At 43.7% G+C, this 24,395-nt stretch overlaps 1 protein-coding gene across 12 annotated transcripts in view; it reads right to left on the minus strand.

Annotated features, from left to right (window-relative positions):
• Positions 1-24,395, minus strand: part of THRAP3 (thyroid hormone receptor associated protein 3) — a 65,502-nt gene that overhangs the window by 1,724 nt on the left and 39,383 nt on the right. For 4 of the 12 annotated variants that reach the window (XM_070078742.1, XM_070078743.1, XM_070078744.1 and 1 more), the window contains 10 exons: positions 24,043-24,081; positions 21,863-22,030; positions 16,106-17,011; positions 13,847-14,560; positions 12,814-12,986; positions 11,986-12,097; positions 8,576-8,660; positions 6,618-6,805; positions 2,289-2,487; positions 1,721-1,864 (listed from right to left, as the gene is read on the minus strand). In XM_070078742.1, coding sequence (XP_069934843.1) covers positions 1,721-1,864; positions 2,289-2,487; positions 6,618-6,805; positions 8,576-8,660; positions 11,986-12,097; positions 12,814-12,986; positions 13,847-14,560; positions 16,106-17,011; positions 21,863-21,999 — 2,658 coding nt within the window. In that variant the 5' untranslated portion in view covers positions 22,000-22,030; positions 24,043-24,081. The remainder of the gene's footprint in view (positions 1-1,720; positions 1,865-2,288; positions 2,488-6,617; positions 6,806-8,575; positions 8,661-11,985; positions 12,098-12,813; positions 12,987-13,846; positions 14,561-16,105; positions 17,012-21,862; positions 22,031-24,042; positions 24,082-24,395) is intronic. The other 8 variants (XM_051832194.2, XM_051832195.2, XM_070078746.1 and 5 more) reach the window with 2 other exon arrangements.

Genomic DNA, 24,395 nt, shown 5'->3' on the forward strand with positions numbered 1-24,395 from the left:
GCACTAGGAACTCTCTCCTAAGGGAGAAGCTTGGGCCTAACGAGAAAACATTCACCTAGCACTAAAGCAGTATCTCACTGAATCCTCCCCTCTACCCGACCTATCACCTCCCACTAAGCAAATGAGGGAACACAGTTAAGTACCACAAGGAACTTCCCATATTAATTAGTACATGGCCTCTGAAAGGAGGGGTCTGAGAAAGCCTATCACGTGAAAATGTGGAACTGTGTGAACTGGGTGGTGCTTAGGCAGCTGGAAGAGCATCATTCAGAACACAGCAGGGATTCCAGCTCTTCCCAGCACTCTACCCACCCTCCACCCATCTTGTCTCTCCCCTCTTGAGTTTTTCATGTGAGGAGTGTGTTGGCAAAGGGAAAACACTTACTATATATATCTCAAAAAGCCCTGCTATGATGATTTCATGAAACAAAGGATCCAATGAAAGAATGACAGCATTCTGGAAATCATACATTACCTCTACTGTCCTACTGCTTCAAAGAGTTTAAACCACCCACCCAACAAGCTAGAGCCTCAGGCTTGCAGAGCTCAGCTTAACCACACACAGCAATCAGGCTGGCAAGGCTTGTTCAGGTGGCAGACAGGGGAGAGGAGAAGGACTTTACATCGCTCCCACTCGGGCACTACCCTCGGCCCTGCCATGTACATTTCCCTAGAGACAGGCTCAAGGGTCCTCTAAAAGCCTCAAAGCAGTTTCCCGTAGCCCTAGAGAAGTGAGGGTGACCCTGCACAGTGATAACAAACCTGTTTCCTAGCTGTGCAACTGACTGTGCAGACCCATGCCAACCATTCTACTGGGGATGAAGATTGAGCTGCAAGTTGACCTTGGCTGCAACGCTCAGACACACACCTGCTGGAGTCTGAACCTGCTATTGACAGAGCAAAGCCAAGAACTCACTGACTGGCTTGGTATCCAGCCTAGAAAAAACCCCAACCAGAGAGAGGCCCAGAAGCTCATGGGAATGATCAACAGCTTAGATTAGAGAAGCTCCAGGGCATTTCACCCTGGAGGCGGATCTCTTTCCTTACGGAGATCCCGAGTTGTCTTTCCTGTCAATCTCGCCCTGGGGAGTGACACAGTAGAACTCCGGCATCAGGGGAGGGTGTGATGGCTCTATCACAGCAGGGGGGCTGAAGATAGGGGTAGGTGAGCAGTAAAATCAGTTCACAAACTAAAAAGGCAAGAGCAACACTCCTTGCTTATCCTAGATTCCAAAAAACATCTTAGATGATAAACTCTTTTGAGAACAGCGCAGTCTCTAGAGAATACTCATGTAGCAAACACTACTGTCCAAAAAGTACACATACCCCAGTGCAGTATGTCTGCACATTTAATCACAGGGACCGGCACTGTGATGCACTGGGTTAAGCTGCTGCCTGTAGCATCTGTGTCCCATATGGGTGCTGGTTCAAGTCCCAGTTGCTCCACTCCTGATCCAGCTCCATTCTAATGTGCCTGGGTAAGCAGTGGAAGACAGCCCAAGCATTTGGGGTCCTGCAAACTCATGAGAGACCCAGAAGCAGCTCCTGGCTCCTGCTGCCATTTGGAGAGTGAACCAGAGGATGTAAGATCTAACTCTGCCTTTCAAATAAATGAAGTTTAAGAAAGTAATCACAGTTTTGGACCAACTAAGGCCTTGGTATCAGTTACTGTATGTGCCCAAGGCTCTCTAGCCCTTCCTGGTTATCCCCAGACACATACCAAGTAATACTTCTTGCTTTTGGGTGTGTACTCTGGGTCCCATTCCTCTTCCCGGTTTCTCTTTTGGAAATCATTGTTGCTGCTGTTGTTGTTGTTACCAGAGTAGTTGCCTCTGCCCCAGCCTCTGCCTCTGGCTCGAAATGGCTGTGGCAATAAATGGGGGAAAGCAACAAAGGACATCAGAAATGGCAAAACAACTGCCTGCATTCTGTTCAAGTATGTTTCTGGCACAGGACAACTGCTCTGCAGTCAGGGCATGTCAGTTGGTTTCTAGCCTGTTTCTGTTCATCTCAAATCCACAGCCTAGACAAAGACAAATATGGTCCAAGGATCTCCCTACGAACTGAAGGACTCAGGTTAATGGGGAACTTCTGAAACCAGAAGCCATTAGAAGCTTTCTGGCTAAGTGATGATGAACAAAAAAGTAACTAAACACGGGAAGTCTTGAGGGATGAGGCAGGGGCCTATCAACTACATTACTTACAGTAAAGGCAACAGAACTGGCATTCTGATGAAACAATCAGAACTGGCAGGACCAAGGGGCACAGAGAAAGGGGAAGGGTCTTACAAAGGCTCCTCGAGCTCTGCCGCCGCCTCTTTCACTTGGACCCACAAAGTCTTTGGTCCCCAGTCTGGACTTGTCAAAGCCTGTGGTGCTTTCCTCTCTCTCCTCTGTCTCCTCGGTGTACTCTTCTGCTTTGTAGGAGTGAGATGACTGGGAGGAGGAGGAGGAGGATCTGGACCGGTCTCGTGCTCTCCTGTGTTTCCTATGCAAAGAAAAGAACCAGGGAATGCAGTGAGCCTCTAGGAAACAGCCTTCTGCTGCAGTAGCACCAACACGAAACACAGAGCAACCAGAAGTGTGTCTGTGAAGAAATGGAGTAACAACCTAAGAACAGCTCACCCCCCATTCTTTTTTTCTTATTTATTTCAAAAATAGAAGTTACAGAGAGGCAGAGGCAGAGGCAGAGGCAGACAGAGAGACAGAGAAGTCTTCCATCCACTGGTTCATTCCCCAAATGGCCGCAATGGCTACAGCTGGGCTGACCTGAAGCCAGGAACCAGAAGCTTCCTTCAGGTCTCCCATGCTGGTGCAGGGACCCAAGCACTTGGGCCATCTTCTATTGCTTTCCCAGGCCATAGCAGAGAGCTGGATCAGAAGTGGAACATCTGGGACTCGAATCAGCACCCATTTGGGATGCTAGCACTGTAGGCAGTGGCTTTACCTGCTGTGCCACAGCAGCAGCCCCATCCCCTAATTCCAATAGTCATGTTTGGGGTCAGCATTGCTGCACAGTGGGTTAAACTGCTACCTGCAATGCTAGCATCCCACTGTCAGAGTGCCAGTTTGAGTCCTGACTGCTCCCCTTCCAATCCAGCTCTCTAGTAATGAGTCTGGGAAAGCACTGGAAGACAGCCCACGTACTTGAGCTCCTCTGCCACCCGTGTGGGAGAAACAGAAGGAGTTCTGGGCTCCTGACTTCAGCCTAGTCCAGACCTGGCTATAGTACCCTTTTGGGGAGTGAGCCAACAGACAGAGGACATCTCTCTCTCAAATAAACAAACCTCTGCAATTTATCTGTGATGGGCCACAGCTTTACGTCATACCATCTGACGGAGCTTTCTATTTTCTAATTTTCACAGGGATGCTACCCCGTCTTATAGGGTCGCTCTAAATATTATGTAAATAATAAGTTTAAACACTCTACACTGACATAGCAGGCATACAGTAAATAGCACTATAATTATTTACGACTATTCCTCTCATTTTATGGACAGAGGAGACTCAGGTGAACTGGGCAGAACCTGGATTCAAACCTAACTGGCTAATTATACCACTACTCCACACCCCACCTCCCACTGAGCTCAAACAGATTGTGTTATTAACCCTAGGATCTGGTGAAACTCTTCCCAGAGTTACTTGCCTTGCCTTACCTTCATCTGGGGGAAATTACAGACTAGGGAAAATTAGCTTAGCATGATGAGTCACTGTCTATATACTAAAGGTTGAAAAGCCAGGCTCCCAAGAGCATAGGGGAACTTCTAGGGAGAAGCCAGTCACGTCTCAGTAACCTATCATTCCTTCCCTCAGTTATCCTGTATGGAAAACAGCCTGTCTCCCCTACTGATTCTTCCTAGCACCTGCTCACAAAAAAACCCCAAAGTTACTGTCACAGCATTCTTACAATTCATATGTATAACTTTTATTTATTTATTTGAAAGGCAGAGTTAGAAAGAGATCTTCCACCCACTGGTTCACTCCCCAAAAGGCCACAACAGCTGGGGCTGGGCCGCTCCAAAGCCAGGAGCCAGGAGCTTCTTCTGGGTCTCCAAGTGAGAAGGCCCAAGCACTTGGGCCATTCTCTGACTTCCGAGGCCATAGCAGAGAGCTGGGTAGGAAGTGGAGCAGCCAGGACTCAAACCGGCACCCATATGGAATTCTGGCCCAGCGACAGGGTGCCACAGAGGCAGCCCCATGTAACATTTTTTTAAAAAGATACTATTTATTTGAAAGGTAGGGGGTAAGGGGGAGGGAGGGAGGGAGACGGAGAGAGGCGCCTTCTATCCTCTGGTTCACTCCCCAAAGGCCAGAATGACCAGGCCAGGCCTGAGCCAGGAGCTTCTTCAGGGGCCCAAGCAGTTGGGCCATCTTCTGCTGCTTTCCCAGGCACATTAGCAGGGAGCTGGACAGAAGTAGAGCAGCGGAGTATGAACTGGCACCATATGGGATGCCTGTGTCACAGGTGGTAGCTCTATCTGGTACGCCACAATGCTGACCCCAAAAGTATAACTCTTGGGTGGGCTTTATGGCATAACTGGTTAAACTGCCACTTGGAATGTGCACATCCAGTATCAGAGTGCAACTGGGAGTCCTGGCTACTCCACTTCCCATCCATTTTCCTGTTAATATACCCTGAGAGACAAAAGATGATGGTTCAAGTGCTTAAGCCCCTGTCACCCAGGTGAGACCCAGATGGAGTTCTGGGATTCTGGCTTAGGTCTGGCCTGTAACTGGCTGTTGCAGGCATTTGAGGAGTGATCCAACAGACAGAATCCCCCTTCCTTTCTCCCTCTCTTTCAAGTAGACAAAAATAAGCAATTTTTAACAAAGTGTAACTTGGGGCTGGCGTTGTGGCATAGTGGGTAAAGCCACCACCTGCAGTGCCAGCATCCCAGGTGGGAGATCCAGAAGAAGCTCGTGGCTCCTGGCTTTGGATCGGCACAGCTCCGGCAACTGCAGCCATCTGGCGAGAGAACCAACGGATAGAAGACTTCTCTCTCTCCCTCTGCCTCTGCATAACTCTGCCTTTCAAATAAATAAATAAATCTTTTTATTTTTAAAGTATAACTTTATCCCACTAAAAATGAGTGCAATTTCCACAGGTTTTCAAAACAAAGGCTCTGAAAAGGCCCCAAAGTTAAATCCTGGCATTTTAAGTCATTCTTCAGTTGTAAACCACAGGGTGACATATTAATGGCAATCATGGCTTATGACTTCTCCCTTGCCCAAATCACTAGTTGTCCAAAACACACAGGAAATCAGAGGTAAAAATGCATGTGTACCAGGGAAAGAAATCAGAATTGGCTATCCAGACTCAATATGAAATACATGAGGGCGGCCAGCACACAGCTCACTAGGCTAATCCTCCGCCTTGCGGCGCCGGCACACCGGGTTCTAGTCCTGGTCGGGGCGCCGGATTCTGTCCCGATTGCCCCTCTTCCAGGCCAGCTCTGTGCTGTGGCCAGGGAGTGCAGTGGAGGATGGCCCAAGTCCTTGGGCCCTGCACCCCATGGGAGACCAGGATAAGCACCTGGCTCCTGCCATCGGATCAGCACGGTGCGCCGGCCGCAGTGGCCATTGGAGGGTGAACCAACGGCAAAGGAAGACCTTTCTCTCTCTCTCTCTCTCACTGTCCACTCTGCCTGTCAAAAAAAAAAAAAAAAAAAAAAAAAAAAAAAAAAGAGGGCATCTGTGCCTTTTCCCCCTGTGCCAGCTTTCAGGGCCTGCTATCCACCACTTCCATTCCCTACGGAGGACTACCTAGCCTTTTATCTCTAGGAAGTCCTGGGAGCTGCTAGAACTCCTCATGTATAAGTAACACGGGAATGTGAGACTAAGAGGAACAAAAGATGTGAGTTTAGGTGTCAGCTAATATCTGTGATCTTAGACAAAGAACTGAGCTTGGCTTCTTTTACCTTCTAAATGGTCAAAATGGGTATCATACCAACTGTTCAACTTATCACGAGAAAATGGGTAAGAATATGCTTGCCAGTTGGAAGCTCACGGCAGAAGCACTGCTTATTATGGGAAGGTATGGGGCTTTATCTCTGCTCCTTTTAAGGACGGACACATGACTGAAAAGTCACAGCACTTCCAAAAACGTAAATAGAAATCTCAAGTCCCTGGCATGAATGCCGCCCTACAAAACTCAACAATGCCACCTTTGTTTAAGGAGTATTTGGAACACTTCTCTTGGCACTGTCTGTGAAACTAGTTTAAGAGGCATTTAAAATCAACAATCTTGTCCTATCTAATTTACCCTTTTTCTTTGACCAGTGTTATTACTTGACAATGACTTTGAGCCATTTCTAAAAATCCTCTTCATGAAAATTTGCTGTAAGAACAAACATGTCTAAAGCAGTTATAAAAGGAATTCTCAAATGAGTCTCTGTACTATCCCTATAGTCAGGTTAACAGATTTTCTCCCACAAAGCCTTCCTTGGACAAGGGTCACACACTTTGATAGTTTCAAACTAGGAACGCTACTTTAGAGTTATATGGTATAAAGAAACTACAAGAGATGCTGCACTTCCCAACCCCAAAGCCCTCTGACTTGAAAGGTCCAGTGGAAACTCAAAGGGAAAGGCAAAAAGACTACTCAAGGGTTTCACGTACTTCTGCTTCTTTGATCCTTTATGAGTTTTCTCTGTTTTCTCAGTTGACCTCTCTCTCGAATGGCTTGAGTCTCGGGAATCCACTGATTCTCTTGATTTACCTCGTTTAAGATCTCTCTCCTTATGTTTTTTACGGCGTTCAATATCAAGGCGGAGATCCACAGGATCATCCTTGTATTTTCCCTCAGCCTGCCAAAAGAGAAGTCAAAATTAAGGTTTTGGGGATTTAGGGCTGCCAACTCAACCACCCCACAAACTGTGGTGTTTACTCCAATGGAGGGGTGCAGAGGAAGCACCAGGAATGTGAGGCATATGAGCCAAGTCTGGGAAGGATGCAGGATGTCCCACAGAAGTCACCTCATAAGGATCCCTCACAGAGCTCAAGTCTGGTTCTCTACAACAATGAGGCTGGTATCTTTCTGAAACTGTTATATATATATTGAGTTTGCTTCATTTCCTAATGTCTAGTAATGACCGGCTCATCTACAGGCAGAGAAGGCCAGTGTCAGCTCTGGGAGCTTGGTTACACTGGCTTGGAGTTTGGTCCCTACCAAGAGTGGAAATGTCCACTTTCCCCTACCTACACTGTAGTGGCCACCCACCGCTTAGCCTCTACTTGGAATTGTCTGTGTACTCGTGTCCAGAAAGAGACAATGGGGAACGTCAACAGCCTTCATAAAGTGGCAATACCAGGTCAAAGTTTAAAAACTACTGGGCTCATATGCTGCAGAGACAGTATGAACCCAGCACCTGAGAACCCAGGCCATCCCAGGGGTGGCTTTCAATGATTCTTAGGAAACCCAAGGATGGAAAAGATGCAAGGAAATTTCAAGGCCATCACACACCAAATCCTTCCAACTGAAGTGAACGCTCTCAGAGGAGAAAGGAATGAGCAGTTCATTCTGTCCTCACATCATCCTTACAAGAACCACTATACTTTTTTGTGAAATAAAGCTTAATTTTAATTAAAGCAGGAGTGATTGGAAGGTTTATCATTTTATCCTCTGCACCCCTTAAAGACCAAAACGAAAAGGCAAGGTCAGGACAGCCACCGCTCCCTTGGGCAGCTGGACAACACCTCTAATGGACCTGGCTCTCTAAGGCATGAAGGGTGAGATCACTTCCATGCTTCACTTACTAGTGCCAACCTGACTGCTATTTGGAGAGAGAAGAGGGGTGGAAGAAGAGAGACTATGCAAGAGTGCCTCTCATTACATTCAACGAACAAGACAAATTTGGGAAAACTTGAAAATTAATATTTTTAGAAAAGATTTCAGCAGCATAAAACAGCCTTCACTAATTTTTTATTTCAACTGTATTATGTGAATGAAGGTCAATAAATACTAAGATTTTCAAAAACCCAATCTAGTTACCTCACAGTAAAAGACTGCATCCAAGCTTTAATCTCTAACAGTGCTGATGTGCACATCATTGCAACTGCAGCTGGGCTACCAAGGTAATGTTCAGCTTTAAAGTAGCAGTAACCAACAGATGATAGATATGGTACAATGTTAAAAAAAAAACCTGGACCAGCTGTTTATAAACAGTCTACTAAGTTAAGCTAAGAATATTTCACTCTTCTCTGACATGCATGTCTTTTTGAAATCATGGTTGCAAATAGTGCATGTATACAGTTGATTTGATAATACTTACAAGCAGAAAAATATCACAAAAAGTTTCTTCTCTCATCATGGGCACTTGTTCCAAAACTCCTCTCTTTTTTTTCTCAAGCTCACCTCAATAGACTTTGGGGTCATTTACCATATTCTAACCACTTCACAAAGGTTGTTGATACATTTAATAAAAATTAACCCTTTGTAGTTCATTTTTAGAATTATGCCCATCCTTAAAAGAAAAACACAAACTTAAGTAGAGAGTAATTTAAACAAACACATTTCTGTCAAGTTCATGCCCAACGCACTCAGTTTGTTGGAATTACTGATCAAAGCAACAGTTCACCTTATAGCCTGGTTCCCGAGGACTTTTCATTTCATCATGAGCCAAACCATGCTTTCTGAATGTACTGGGGGAAATGTCTATCCTCCTAAAATTGAAAACAGAAAAATATGTATAATTACATATTACTACTGGTAATATTCTACTACTAAAGCAAGGTAACAGATTCACAAACATTTCTTTTTATTATTTCTTGTAGTCCCACAGGCAGGCAAACACAGACACTTAAAATCCCAAGTTCCAAGGGCAGATGTTTGGCCTAACAGTCACCAATTGAGACACCTGTATCCAGTACTGGAGTGGGTCCAACAGTCAGCTTTAGCTCTGGACTCTAGTTTCCTGCTAAAGCAGATCCTAGGAGGCATCAGTGATGGTTCAAAATGACTGGGTTCCTGACACTCATGTGGGAGACACAGATTGACTGAGTTCCCAGCTTCTAGCTTCAGTCTTGGCCCAGTCCCAGCCATCAAGGGCATCTAGGTGCTTGTCTCCCACTCTCAAAAAATAAACAAATACATAAAAATCCTATGTTCCTAGGCTGTTTTCTTGTTCTCTCACCTACAGCCAGACCTATTATTTCATCCTACCCAGGTCTTGCTAACCTCAAAGAGCAGCTTCCTTTTTGAGAATCTGAGTATCACTCTCCTATTAAGATTCGGTTTAGGATCAGGGAAATGCAAATCAAGACCTTCTACTGCTTCCCCAGGACACAGCAGAGAGCTGGACTGGAAGTAGAACAGCCAGGACTCGAACCAGCACCCAAATGTGATGCCAGCACTGCAGGTGGCCGCTTTACTAGCTACGCCACAGTGTCAGCTCCTAGTGGCTCTCATACAGAAATCAAAAATCAATAAATGTTGGTGAGGATGTGGGGAAAAGGGTACCCTAAAATACACTGTTGGTGGGAATGTAAACTAGTGAAACAATTGTGGAAGATAGTATGGAAATTCCTCAGAGAGCTGAAAATAGATCTACCATATGACCTGGCCATCTCACGCAGGGGAATTTATCCAAACAAAATGTATTCAGCATATGAAAGCTGTCTGTACCCCAATGTTTATTCCAGATCAATTCATGAATCTAAACATGGATCTAAAACGTGGAATCAACCAGGTGTCTGCCAACCGAAGACTGGATAAAGAAAATGTGGTATAGGGGCCGGCGCTGTGGTGCTGTGGGTTAATGCCCTGGCCTGAAGCGCCGGCATCCCATATGGGCGCTGGTTCGAGACCCAGCTGCTTCACTTCAAATACAGCTCTCTGCTATGGCCTGGGAAAGCAGTAGAAGATGGCCCACGAAGGAGACCCAGAAGAAGCTCCTGGCTCCTGGCTTTGGATCAGTGCAGCTCTGGCCATTGCGGCCAATTGGGGAGTGAACCATCGGATGGAAGACCTCTCTCTCTCTCTCTCTGCCTCTCCTCTCTCTGTGTAACTCTGACTTTAAATAAATCTTTAAATATACTTTGGAATACTACTCAGCTATAAAAAAAAGAATGAAATCCTGTCCTTCATAACAAAATGGAAACCATTATACTTTGTGAAATAAGCCAGCCCCCAAAAGACAAATACCATGTTCTTCCCAATCTGTAGTAACTAACAGAGTTCAAAAAAAGTAATGTATATGAGCAAAATCGACATTTTGGGATCTGAATATTGTTTACAGCCCTTGTCTCTACTGTTGAGGAATACTCTTTTTTTTCTTACTATCTGTTGAATACTTAGTGGAGGGTTAAACCTATGATGAAAATTTATGTTTCTAAATCTGTATATATGAAATGAAATTTGTTCACCTTATACACATTTTTTAAAAAAAACTGGAAAAAAAAAAAAAACACAAAAAAAGATCAGGTTTAGGTGAGAAACAACTGCCAGGAATGACACCCATTCCAACAGATCCTAAATCCAACACTGCTGTACAAACTTGGTCCTACCTACCTAGTGAGATACTAGTAGACAAGGATTGACTACTAAGGAATTAAAGCCAAACTTTGTTTCCAGAAAAAGTCCCTATTTCCTGAATAGATTCTCACAACTGTATGAGATATTCTTTAAGTCTACTGAGCTTTTAAACCATTTAAGATAATTTTAACTAACTCCTCTTCTACTTCTCCCCAGGCCAAAAAAAAAAATCTTCTACAGAACTGACTTCCCATACATAGGTTTGCTTCAAGAAACTAGAACTGGGTGGGCACGTGGTGTAGTCGTGGCAGTAAAGCTGCTGCTTGGGATATCCACATCCCATATCAGTGTCTGGTCTGTGACCCGACTACCCGCTTTTTGCTAAAGCATATCCTGGGAGTTGGCACACAGTGGCAAGTCTCTGACATCCATGGCTAGTCTGAGCATTTGGAGGGAAAGCCAACGGATGGAAGATTTCATCTGTTTACCTTTTAAATAAAAACAAAACAAAAATTTTCAAAAAGAAGGGCCAGTGTTGTGATACAGCAGGTTAAGCCGCTGTCTGCAATGCTGGCATCCCATCTGGGTGCAAGGTCCAGTCTCAACTGCTCCACTTTTATTTTTCCCTAAAGATTTAATTATGTATTTGAAAATCAGGGTTATAGAGATTAAAAGACAGAGAGAGAGAAAGAGACACAGAGACGCACAGAACTTCCATCTGCTGGTTCGCTCCCCAAATGGCCACAATGGCCGGAGCTGGGCGGATCTAAAGCTAGGAGCCTGCAGCTTCTCCGGGTCGGTCTCGACATGGGTGCAGAGGCCCAAGGACGTGGAACAGCATCTACTGCTATCCCAGCCCTAACAGAAAGCTGGATCAGAAGTGGAACAGCCAGGACTCAAACTAGAATCCATATGGGATGCCGGCACTGCAGGAGGCAGCTTTATCTGCTACAACACAGTGCCAGCCCCTGTTCCACTTCTGATCCAGCTTCCTGTTAATGCACCTGGGAAAGCAGCAGCAGATGGCCCAAGTGCTTGGACCCCTGCCACCAACGTAGAATATTCAGATGGAATTACATACTTCTGGCTTCAGCATGGCCCAGCCCTGGCTGTTGCAGCCATTTGGGGAGTGAACCAGAGGATGGAAGATCTCTGTCTCTCCCTCTCAAATAAAAATAAAACTTCAAAAAAAGAAAAAAAAAAAAGAAGAAGAAGAAGAAATAGCATTTACTCTACCTACAGATGACCACAGTGACCAGGTTACTATTAGCCATCTCTCAGAACATAGAGTTCATCTGTATGGAGAGAGCTGTTTTCCTTATGCCCACTGCAGGCCCACAGAGAGACCACAGCTCGTGTCCCTTCTATTCATAAACACAAATGTGCATAGCTCTTCCCAGTCTGAAGGATATCCCAAATTTTCCATTCAAGATGCATTGGCCACAGAATTTAAGATGACTTCAGCAGTTGCTAAGTCTTTAATTACAAACTCCAATGCAAGGTTGAGGCCCTCACCTGTGTATCTCTGGGCTTTTCTTGTTTTTAGCGGCCTCCTGCTCAGTTCCCCTCTTTAGGTATTTAGTAAAGCGTTCATGCAATGTCATTCCAGAGGACCCAAAGTGATGCTCTGTTGGGATTCAAAGACACAGGTTACTCTATAAAGGGCAGATTCAATGCTCAACTTCTGCACAAATCTACAACCATGGAAACAGGACTAAGCTATCAAACCCATACAACAAACACACTGAAAAGAAGAAGCAAAAATATCTGGTTCAGACACAGACCAACGCTGGGCAAAAAGAGTTCCAGTGTAGTTCCCTAAGGCCAGAGACATGAAGAGACAGACACCTGGCACGTACTTCCCTTGGAAGCACGGCACCAACTTCTGATGGAATTTAAATTTCAGAGGGAAGTTGTGACTGCTCCAGCTCACACACTTCTACTGGCCATTCCTCAACTTGCCTACTTCCTTTTGTCCAGGGGATGGTAGAGTAATTTGGTGACAAATCCACAACAGGTCTGGAAGAGATGGCTAGAAGGGAGAAGAGCCATCTTCCTACCTCCTAAGTTTTTAAACACTGTAAACCTTCATGTTAAGGATTTCACCTGCTGTCATGATTTTAAGTTACCGGCACTTCAAAATGTTTTATTTCTGCAACTGAAGACAGAAATTTCTCCCAAAAGGAATTCCCTTCAAGCTAGCCCCTAGCTTCAAAGGTTCTTCAAAAGGGACAAAGGAGGCCCCCCAACACACACCGCCCCCCAAGGCTCCCTCACCAGCTCACTCTTCTTCCTGCTTATGACAGTGGAAGCTACAAGTACAGAAATAGAGTCTGGTCTCACCTTTCACGTGGTGAACAATGGTCACGATATGCTGGGCAAACAATTCAGAGGGGCTGCGCTGAGATTGAGCTGACTGTATGTGCTGGAAAATGGAACGAAATTCCTGTTCCTTTTTGTTGCTATGGACTAGATCCCGACAAAGCTTGCGTTCCTGAGCCAATAACCCACTGGGTCTAAAAAAGAAACACAGGGAGGCCAATGTAGCAAGATATAGAAAGAGAACATTAAACCATAAAAACATCTTACTTTCTTAAAAAAAAAAAAAAAATTTAATCTATCCACAAAACTCCCTTTTCTCCTTTCCAAAGTTCACAGAAGCCTCAACACAACACAGCTATGGTAAAGAGCAGTCAAAATCTGTTCCCACTTTCTTTGCTGGGAATCTTCAAGTGGGGTCAAGTGTTAAATCTAAGTGATTCAGCTTTTGGAGTTTCAACACATAGCAAATGAGAGGGAGGCATGTCAGAAGATCAAGGAGCCTGGCCAGCTAAGACCATTCAGTAGGTGACGCAACGAAGCAGGGCTAGGATGTTTATACTCAGTAAAGACAGCCAGCCTCCTGGGCATTGCCACTTTTTCCTAAAGTATGGGGGCGAAGGATGTTAGATAAAGAGGAATCTGCTTTTGCCCAGCTCTATAATAAACTGCAATGTTATTCAACAGTGGTGGCCAATGATACAGACTTTGGTGATCTGGCTAGGAATGGAGACACGGCTCCTGGATGGCTGTACAGGCAAATGACAACTTGAATACAGTTAGAAACACGAGTGGGGGCGGGCAGAGATGAACAGAGCAAGAGAGAAGCACAGGGAACCAGCAACCAACCAAGTCAGTCACCAAAGGCTGAAAGCACCACTTGCCACCCCAGTGATCCTGCCCCCTAAACACCCTGGCTCAGGGACACAGGGACACACATACATACTATTCCAGAGAGAGGTAGAAACTTGGGCAGGGGTAAATAAAGGAGATAACCTTCAGGGATAGAGATTAGGAGACAACACTAAAGCCTTGAGGATCAAGAAGTATATCTCACCGTGCAAGGTCCTCATCAAAAGAGTCCATCCGGACATTGACCTGGGCTTCTCGAGTAATGGAAAAGGAAGACTTCCCAGAAGAAAAGTCTCCTTTGGCTCCCAGCTTGTCTCGGCTCTCAGAGGTCTTTCTTGGGGGAGGCGATGAACTTTTCTCCTGGACTGCTTTGTAAGCGGTCACTCGGAAATTCTTTTCAGGCACAAACCCCCTGTGCCCACTTTCGGTTCTCTTGGTCCCTCCCCGATCCTCCTTTTTGGATCTCTCTGAGAAAGACTCCTCCTCCAGCTCCTCGGTTTTCCTCTGCTTTTCCTTCCCTGGAGGGGCATACACCAGGCCCTCCCATTTGCCTGACTTCTCCTCTTCCTGGCCTTTGTTTGCACCTGCTATGACTTTAGACATAAATTTGGGTTCATCATCAAACTCAGATTCCTTCCTCCCCTTAGTTTTGTCCTTATCTTGTTCATCCAAGTCCTCCTTGTGGAAGTCAGTCATCTTCTTCTCAAAGTCATCTCGGAGCTTATATCTTTTGGGAGACTGGCTGCCCCGAAAAGGCTTCTCGGTATCACTTTTGGGAGCAAATGGTTCGGATTTACTTTTTCCATCACCCAAGCCTGTGTCAGAGAAGCTCCCTTTCTCTTTCATTTTCTCTTTATCAGCATTTGTTTGTTTCTGTTCCTTATCTTTTCCATTCTCTGTCTTCTGCTCTTCTAGATACCTGGTTATAAAAACACAAGCAAGACACACAACAGGCTTCTTAAGCCATCTGCTCTAAAATAGCACCCATCTACTGGCTTTCATTCTCTGAACAAACATGTCTTTTGGACTCTAATATGACCAAAATGCTCTCTACTTGTTTACTTTTTTAGTAATTTCTGCAATTATTATCATTCCTTCATAGATCTATGAACTTGGCAATTTGGAGAAAAATATATGGTCCATGCAGTTATGCTTTACGAAAACAACCAAAAAGAAAATAGAAGTTATTTTTAGGGTACAAAAAAACAAAACAGAAACCTACTTACCTGTAACGTGGTCTAAGGGAAAAAAATTAAGTCTTACCAACCTTCACTCAGTCCCTTACAATCTGCTTTCAGCAAAGTTAACATAGAATGTTCAACCTTGGACTGTTTTGCTTTTATACAACTCACATTTGGAAATACAAGCCTCAAAAAAGGCTTCAAAATTGCGTCAGGTCACCTAGAAGATCTAATTATGAAATGGACTGTGAACACAAATAAAAACAAAGTACTTGTTAACAGGGAAGAGGGCTGGTGGCAGCAAAAAATCATATCTTCCTTCTTAGGGAAAGTTAGAGCTCATGCTCAAGGCTTCTAAAAAGGGATTCTCATCCCTGCCAAGGAACAAAATTTACACTTTAAAGTAGACTTGCTAAAGGCAGGAATGCACAGATTCTGAACATCTGTAATCTGTACCATTAACGGACAAAGCTTTACCACCTTAGAGTTGCATTAATAAGGCAGGGAAGAATCAAGAAATTAAGACATCGAAGAATGCAGTAATAAAAGAAAACAAAGGAAAAGGGAAACCACTCACTAGGTGAATCACCTGACATCTAGCTGGCCCCAATGCAACTTCCCTATAACCTCTCCACCATCCCAATCCATCCAACCAACCACACAAACAGAAGATTTGCGTTCCAACTCACCGTGTCCCCCAGGGTAGAAGGATGGAAGCACTGTCATGTCCTCTCCTAACACGGAGCCTGGTTGGCTTCTACTGGGACACACACCCACCTTATGGTTTTAAGACAAGGCCTTCCTGGACTAAGCCTTGGACTTTCCCATTCTGCCCAGTCTCAACAGGAGGTTGTGAGGGTGCAGCGCTTCACCATGATGGGCGGATGCAGATCATACACAGTAGATGGTGGGTCCTAGAGGGTCTAACAGCTCCAATGGCCATTCATTTTGGCAAAGATCATATTTTTTTGATAGCTGACCCACAAATCTCTACTGTTCTCTGGCTTACATTGGTAGAATCCAAGGCAAATTTTAAATGTGAAAACATCATTGCAGAGGAGTCTAAAGACACTTTATGCTGCAATACAAATTCAGGAAGGTAGGAAAGCTAGAGTTAAGCTAAAGGTTTCCTTGGGTGATGCTTTTAATGTTTGCTAATGAAAAGTTTAGGAAATGGAGATTACCTCATTACCATTAATCAGAGCTCTAACTTAGATCACATTACAATTACACTATCAACTGGTGAGATAAATCACAGGAGGCAGGGGAAACAAGATACTTGCCTCTTGGTATAGGCTGCTCCTCCTTGAGCAGTATTCTCCTCCTTCTGAGATGAGCCATACGTAGAGCCAGTGGCCGGTGGACTCTTACCCACAGGGCTCTTTTTGGATGGACTCAAAGATCCAGAGCCATGGTCGAACTGACCTTGATGTGTCCCAGACTGATACCCAGCACCACTCGGCAGAGCTGAGCCCATCTGGGATGTGTTGGAAAGTGGAGGACTGGGTTTTGGCACAGGGCTGGGGCGGGGTGATCGCCGCCTCACCACCACAGACTGGAGAGGACTTTTGAGAGCTGGGCTTCGCTCCCGAGGACTCAGCTCAGAAACCGCAGAGGCACGTGATGTAGAACCAGTGCTGTAGGTGGTGGCATCTGGCCATGGCTTTGAGCTCTCAGATGCCTTAGTATCTTGAGAGGTGCTTCCAGAGAATGCTTGCTCCTTGGCCTCATCTCCCTGGTTATCCCCGGCAGCCTGAGAAGGCCGGCTATCCTTGGAAGAAGACTTTTTCTCCTTTGTAGACTTGCGCTTAGAAGACTCAACTCGACTATGGTTGGAGGAAGAACGAGAAGATGAGGAGCGCCTTGACCTGTCAGAAGACGACTTATCGGAGTTCCTAGAATGGCTCCTGGATCTTGGTGAAGGGGACCTTCTCTTTGGGGACCGAGATCGGGAGCGGCCCCGACGAGGACTGTATGCCTGCCGGTAATTCTGCCAATTTGAGCGGTAGTTTCCATAGCCTCCTCTGTTATATTGGCCCCATGGATAAAAGCCTCTATTGCGCCCACGGAAATAATAGGGCCTTCTATAGCCTCTGTTGTGACCTCGGAAATCCCGGTTCTGATATACTCTTGGATGATTTCTTTCTCTGTTATGAGCTGGAGAATATGATCTGGAACGAGACCTAGAACTGAAAAAGGAGGGGAAGGGAAAAAATGTTTGAATTTTTAAAATTATTTATTTATTTATTTATTTGAAAGCCCAAAAGAGAATGAGCTCTTCCATCTATCTTCTGCTTCACTACCCAAGTGGCTACAACAGCTGGGACCAGGCCAGGACACAGCCAGGAACCCAATTACTTGAGTCACCATCTACTGCCTCCCTCCTGGGTGTGCACTAGCAGGAAGCTGAAACTGGGAGCAAGAGACAGAACACAAAACCATGCACTCCAATATGAGATGCAGGCATCCCAAGCAGTGTCTTATTCACTAGGTCAAACATTCACCCCTGAATTTCTGACATTAAAAAAAAAAAAAACTGCCAACATGTTTTTGTTATTTTACATTTTGAATTCCCTACTCTCACTTGTCATTCATTTTCAGTTTTGTTTTCAAAGCAAGGATATAAGCTTAAATATTTAATTCCACTACATAGTGCCCATGTTAAGTACAAAAACATACACAAGAATCGTTTTAATGAATGAGACACAGATCACTTAAAATTGCAGCACATTTTAAATGGAGACAGAATTCCGTGACTTAAAGAATATAAAAATCCTTACTGTAGTAAATGAAACAGAGATCATGCTGACCTAGCAACTGCTGAGAGTTTCACAGACCCAGGGAGTCAGACAGCTTCTGAGGTCAATGGAGGCAGGGAAGAAATGCAAGCTGTGGTACCTGAACAGGTAACTACTCAGGTTCTCTGGCATTTAGACTATTAAAACAGTCCATTCACCATCCCAGTCACCCCTCTCTGTGCAGGCTGAATTTACAGATCCCACTAAGAGGAAAGGTTGTAAAAGTACAGTTACAACAAGTTTATACCAAGGAACACTTGGAGAATGCACTGTTCAAAGCTTAAAAGAACTAAAATAGGATTACCAAACCATACAAGTATTGGTTTATTTATCAGGGACCTGCAAATGGTCTATTTCCAAGGTCAAATATCTGCGGTTCAGCTCCATGATCTTACCAAAGTGCCACAAGAGGGCACTATCTGACCACAAGGCTCTTAAGTACACAAGAGGTAGCGAAGAGAAAGCAGCCTCCAGTTTATACATCTTCGAAGTCAGAGGCTTCCTAGTCTAAAGGACAGTGGTGAACTTTCCTTCATTTAACAAACTACAAACAACTGATGTAGCAACACTTCCAGAACAGGAATCTACAGTAACCTAACTTTGTAAAAAACTACATGTTGAGGCTGGCGCTGCGGCATAGCGGGGAAGACCGCAGCCTCGGTGCCCGTATCCCATACGGACACCAGCAGAAAGCTGCATCCCACACTGGAAAGCCAGTGTTCCTGACACCATCTTCCTACTAATGCAGACCCTAGTAAGCAGCAGTCACAGCTCCAGTGAATGGGTCCTGCCACCCATGTAGCAGATCTGGGTTAAGTTTCCAGCTCAGTCTCAAAGATTCAAGTCACTGTGAGCATTTAGGAAATAAACCAGGACGGAAGCGCATGTTCTTTCTCTCCAAAAAAACAAGGGGGGGGGGCCTTAAAAATTATTAAATGGCAAATTAAATTTCTGAAATAGAAAACTTTTTGTTTTTTGTTTTTTTTTTTAAATTTATTTGAAAGAATTAGAGAAACAGGGAAAGACAGAAAGTTCTTCCATACACTGGTGCAATCCGCAATCAGCTGAAACAGCCACATCAGAGCCAGGTCAAAGCTAGGAGCTTCATCCAGATCTGCCACACCTGGGCCATCTTCTGCTGCTTTCCAAGGACATTAGTAGGGATCTGGATCAGAAGTGGAGTAGCCAGGACATGAACTGGCACCCATATTCCCAGAAGGCTGGTGTTGTAGGCAATGGCTTTACCCGCTATGCCAAAACGGCAGCCCCAACTCCTAAATGTTAAGTAGCTTTGATTACGGCATGTTGCTCTCATCGTTATATTCTCTTAGCACGCCGAAGAGAATATATCACAGGTACAGATGTTTAGGAAAAACATAGTCTACATGATAGGATTCAGCATGATTCACAGTTTCAGGTCCTATTTCCCATGGATAAGGGGGACACTACTACAACTGTTTAGCAAATGTGTCAACTTTTTTTCAGGATTTAACAACTAAACAAAGCAGACTTTTTAAGAAGAAACACATTCAACTGAATGGAAAGCACTATGCTCCAATTTTTTTTTTTTTTTTTTTTTTTTTTTACTATTTTATGAACTCAGGCAACTGGCAGAAATACATGATATTAAAGGTTGCTATTTAAGTACAATTAATAAAAACAAAAAAACTTACCTTCCACACTTTCCATTCAAAAATAGTTAACAACGCAAGAAAGGAAGAGATAGGCAGAAGCAGGCTATGAAACCGAGTACGACCTGCTTAAATGGCTATGCCTGAGGGAAGTGATCCACTAAGGAGGGTTCAATTCATGTTCCCATCCTCAGAGGCTACTACTGCTTGTTATCCATTACTAGTGAGGGCCTTGTGGCATACTGCATCCAAAACCCGCAGCCACTGCAGATGCGGGAGTATGAGTCTTTGCAGATTTCATTTGAAGTTATTTAAAAGTCACTTAAAAGGATACAGTCTGTGAAATACAAGGAAATAATCAATTTTCTCCAATTCTGTAGAACTCAGCAGTTAGTTAATTTAAAGGCATGGTTTCCCAAAATCTCTGGATAGATACTTTCCTTGTAGGAGAGGGGAAACAAAAGAAAAAGCCATGAAACAGATAGCCCAGAAAGAAAAAGTGAACATTCAGTGGCAAATTTATCTGTTTCCAATAAAAAAAAAAAAAAAAGGAATTCAGATTAGAATCAATACAGAAACCTGTTTTCTAGGGAAGACACTCCTCCCGAGTAACAACCTGCTGGAGAGAAGGCAGCACACACACCAGCTCTGTAACTTTGTCTTGGTTTTTGGTTGTATTGCCTCTTGCTTTTGAACCAGTCAGTTCCCACTTAGTGGACTAAATTTTAAAAAGGAATTTTTCAGAATCAAATGAGCTAAAACTGCTTAAATCAGAAGCCTATGGGTAGGCCGGCGCCATGGCCCACTAGGCTAATCCTCCACCTGCAGCGCCGGCACCCCAGGTTCTAGTCCTGGTTGGGGCGCCAGATTCTGTCCTTGCTCCTCTTCCAGTCCACCTCTGCTGTGGCCCGGGAAGGCAGTGGAGGATGGCCCAGTGCTTGGGCCCTGTACCCGCATGGGAGACCAGGAGAAGCACCTGGCTCTAGATCGGCGCAGCACGCAGGCCACAGCGTGGCAACCATTTAGGGGTGAACCAACGGAAAAGGAGGACCTTTTACTCTTTAACTCTGCTTGTCCAAAAAAAAAAAAAAAAAAAAAAAAAGACGATGACTATCGATGACTATGGGTAAAAGGAAGGAGTTATAAAGTCCCTGCTCAGTTCCATGGTCTTGACAGCTGTTTCCTGAAGTAGATTAAAAAATGTATTTAATGGTTTTTCTCCTTCAGCATTTATGCATACCTTTTTTTTTGTTCAACCTCTAGTCTGAAATTAATTTTCAGGTTGACTTTTCAGATTCCATTTGAAAATGAAACTGTTATTTTTGGGGAGGAAAACACCCTCAACAACCATTTAACAATCTTTACAAGGACTACTGAGCTATGGAAAAAGAGTAGAACTTCGTAACTGACTTCTCTTGAGGTTTACTGCACATTTCATAACCCATTCAGCTAAGAAAAGGATTCAAGATCCTCATCTGAAATAAACAGCAGGGGTTCCAAGTGACAAAACCAATCTCTTTGCTAGTGCAATTTTAACAGAAAGAATGAAATTGTGCAGATTCCCAAAGGGACATCGATATTTATCTAGAAACTTATACCTACTAAAAAGTCCTTATCTACCCCCCCCCCAAAAAAAAAAACACAGAAAAAACACCTAAAATGATCTTAAAGATAAAAAGCCTGATTCACAACATCAAAAGAAGTTTCCCATTTCAACACATGATTGAAATAGAGAAATTCATTTGATGGTATGAAAACTGAATTAAAAAATACTGGTGAGGCTGGCACTTCATACTGTAGTGCCAGCTCCAGTCCTAGCTGCTCTACTTCTGATTCACTTTCTAATACACCAGTGGAGGGAGCAGAAGATGGAAGTACTTGGGCCCCTGCCACCTGTGTGGGAGACTGGGATGGAATTCCTGGCTTCTGGCTGGCACAGACCTGCCTGGTAGAGCCATCTTGGGGAGTGAACTAGTGGATGGAAGACAACGCACACAAGTGCTTCTGTTCTCTTGCTCTCACTCTCCTCCCTCACTTCTGTTATTCTACCTTTTAAATACTTAAAAAAAAAAAAAAAAAAAAGACCTCACAATAAATTCAAGATTTTATTAGTAAGACAAAATGATGTTTTCAACACTGCTATTTCAGACAGCTTTAGAATACGTTTTATTAAACAGAAGCAGTTAGTGCATACAAATAACTTATGGTAAGTTTTTCAGTAATTATCTTAATGGGTAAAGATTTTTCTTCTTACAATGCTGTTCACCCTCTTAGCTTTTTTTTTTGCTGATATGGCAAATAAACTATTCAAGCCCTCAAAAATACTTCAATAAAAAATAATCAGACGTCGAGAACGGAAGCAAACAGCTCAAATAAAATGAAAATGCTCTTTCTTCCAAAATGGATGGGAAATATTATGTGCTGGCATAGGAGAGAAATTAGCTAAAGAGCATGGCAATCAAAGCTGACCTGGACTGTCTGAAGAGACCTGGAACGTCTCACAGGCCAACCCTGATTCCATCTGACACTTCAGAGAGTCTGACCAAAGACCTTCAAAACCCATCTTGACTAAGGTTATGATTATGTCAGCATACAAACCATGCCCCCTTACCTCAGCCTGCGCTTCCTTGAACGAGAGACAGATCGGCTTCGGGATCGAGACTTCGAAAATGAACGAGAACGAGATCTCGATGCAGATCTTGAGCGAGAAGAGCGAGATCCAGACTTGGATTTGTTTGTTTTTGACATCTTTGAAGTTCGCTTTTCAGTTACACCTCACCTAAGAAAATACAATTCAAACATGAGTCCCATCGCATATTCAAACCTCTCTGGACAATCAGAACATTTTTTAAAAAACAGATGAAATGATTGATTTTACAGAGTGCTCTTTGGCTTTTCACCAAAAGGAGCTTCTAAGAAGTACAAATTCCAAACATCCTAAACCATAGTGGCAATTGGCTGACACTGAATCCTAACTGGATGACCCCAAAAGATGGACAGGAAAGAACAGAGCTATAAGCTTTTTCGTAAGCACACAAGTTTTTGCTGTTGTTGCTTTTAGATTTATTTGAAAAGGAGAACTGGAGGGGGAGAGAGAGAGAGGGGTCTTCCATTCACTGGTTCACTACTCATCAAATGGCTGCAATGTCCAGATCTGGACCAGGCCAAAGCCTGAAGCCAGGGGCTTCTTCCAGGTCTCCCACATGGGTGCAGGGGCCCAAGCACTTGGGCTGTCCTCAGCTGCACCTTAGCAGGGAGCTGGATTGGAAGTAGAGCATCTGGGACTTGAACCAGCATCCATAAGGGATGCTGGCGTTGCAGGCAGCAGCTTAACTCACTATGCCACCACAGCAGCCCCAGAACACAAGTTTTAAGACTAAATGTACTGATATGATCTGAGCCAGGTTTCCCAATTCTAAAAGAAGAAAACCTATCCAACAATATCCTGGTGATTGAGTCAGTGGCACATCTCTACTCCCTAGACTACAAATGGCCCTCGACACCATGAGGCATATACTTAATCTTTACTTCTAAGGAACAAGTTAAAAAGAGAGTGAGTATTCTCAAAATAACTTATTGTTGGCTAACAGATGTAAATATAAGATGTTAATCTATATAATATATATAATAATATAATCTATATAATATAGGATTAAAATAATTCATAAAGTGAAGAACCATCACTTTCATCTAGCTGTTCATTACCATCAACAATTAGATTTTCTTTTCCCCCAGGGTCATTTTCCTACAAACACACACATCCTTTTCCTTTTCTCCCACTCCTAGAGTGAACAGAGCACCTCAAGGTTGTCCTGAGAAGTAAACACTGGGACTAGTCTGCAAGGTGTACTGACTCCTCCCCTTTATACCCTTAGACATCCCTGCAGCGACAAAAACTTTCAAGCTAATGTATGTGTCTATCAAAGACTGGCTATAGGAGGCCAGAGACAGAGTGCAGAGGAAGAGACAGCTAGATGAGGAAATCAAGGACCCACAACATCAAATGTTCTATGCTCTAGCAAGGCCAAAGATGTTTCAATGAAAAGTTGGCAAGTAATGCTACACAAAATCAGGATAGAGAAGTTAAGTTATTCAGGGATGGGAGGAATAAACAATTTACAACGAGAATACAGAAAATACACTGTTTTTCTGGTTGGCCTTCAGATTATTTTGAGATTCTCTAGGTTCATCCTCGCTTTTTTTTCCTCCTACCCCCGCCACAGGTCCAGGTATGTCTGCCTAATGACATCTCTAATTTTTACTTTTAGCTAGGTTAAAAAAAAAAAATCATCCACATCACCTACACAATAGGTGGGTAATATCTGACTTGAGAAGAAAAAGGTGGTACAAGTTAGTGGAAAATGAATACTCAGTTCAAAACCTAGAAACTGAAAGCTAAGAAGCTAATTTTCATTAACATGAAGAAAAAGTTGTCATCTAAATACAAACAACCAAACTTAAACACTTCTACAAATAGTAAACTTACTAGAACTGACAGGTATACTTAAGAACTACAGTAAGATGGCTTCAATTTCATTACTACTCCTAGAGCTTTGTTATTAGTATAAATTGAAGATAATTTTTAAATCATCATTATACCCTGTGAATTAAGTACAGTAATTCTGGATGGTACAAAACTGTAACTGAAAACAACCCCTGTCATTCAAGAAGACCCTATAGAGTGTGTGACCACAAATAAAAACAGACAAGCAAACTAGAGTAATTACCAACAGTGGTAAATACTAGGAAGAAGACAAAGAGCAGGTAATGCTGGTAAATATAGAGACTTACTTACAGAAAATGGTCAAGAGGTGGTATTTAAGCTGTCACCTAAAGAAAAGAACATATCATGAGAAAAGCAAAGGAAATACCAGAAAGACATGAGGCTTCTTCTCTCAGTACATTTAAATGTTTTTTTTTTTTTTTTTTTTTAATATTTTATTTATTTGAAAGTTACAGAGAGAGGTAGAGACAGAGAGAGATGTCTTCCATAAGCTGGTTCATTCTCCAATTGGCCACAATGGCCGGAGCTGCGCCAATCCAAAGCCAGGAGCCAGGAGCGTCTTCCCAGTCTCCCATGCAGGTGCAAGGGCCCAAGGACTTAGACCATCTTCCACTGCTTTCCCAGGCAACAGCAGAGAGCT

Source organism: Oryctolagus cuniculus, chromosome 7 (genome assembly GCF_964237555.1).
Source record: "Oryctolagus cuniculus chromosome 7, mOryCun1.1, whole genome shotgun sequence".
NCBI lineage: Eukaryota > Metazoa > Chordata > Mammalia > Lagomorpha > Leporidae > Oryctolagus > Oryctolagus cuniculus.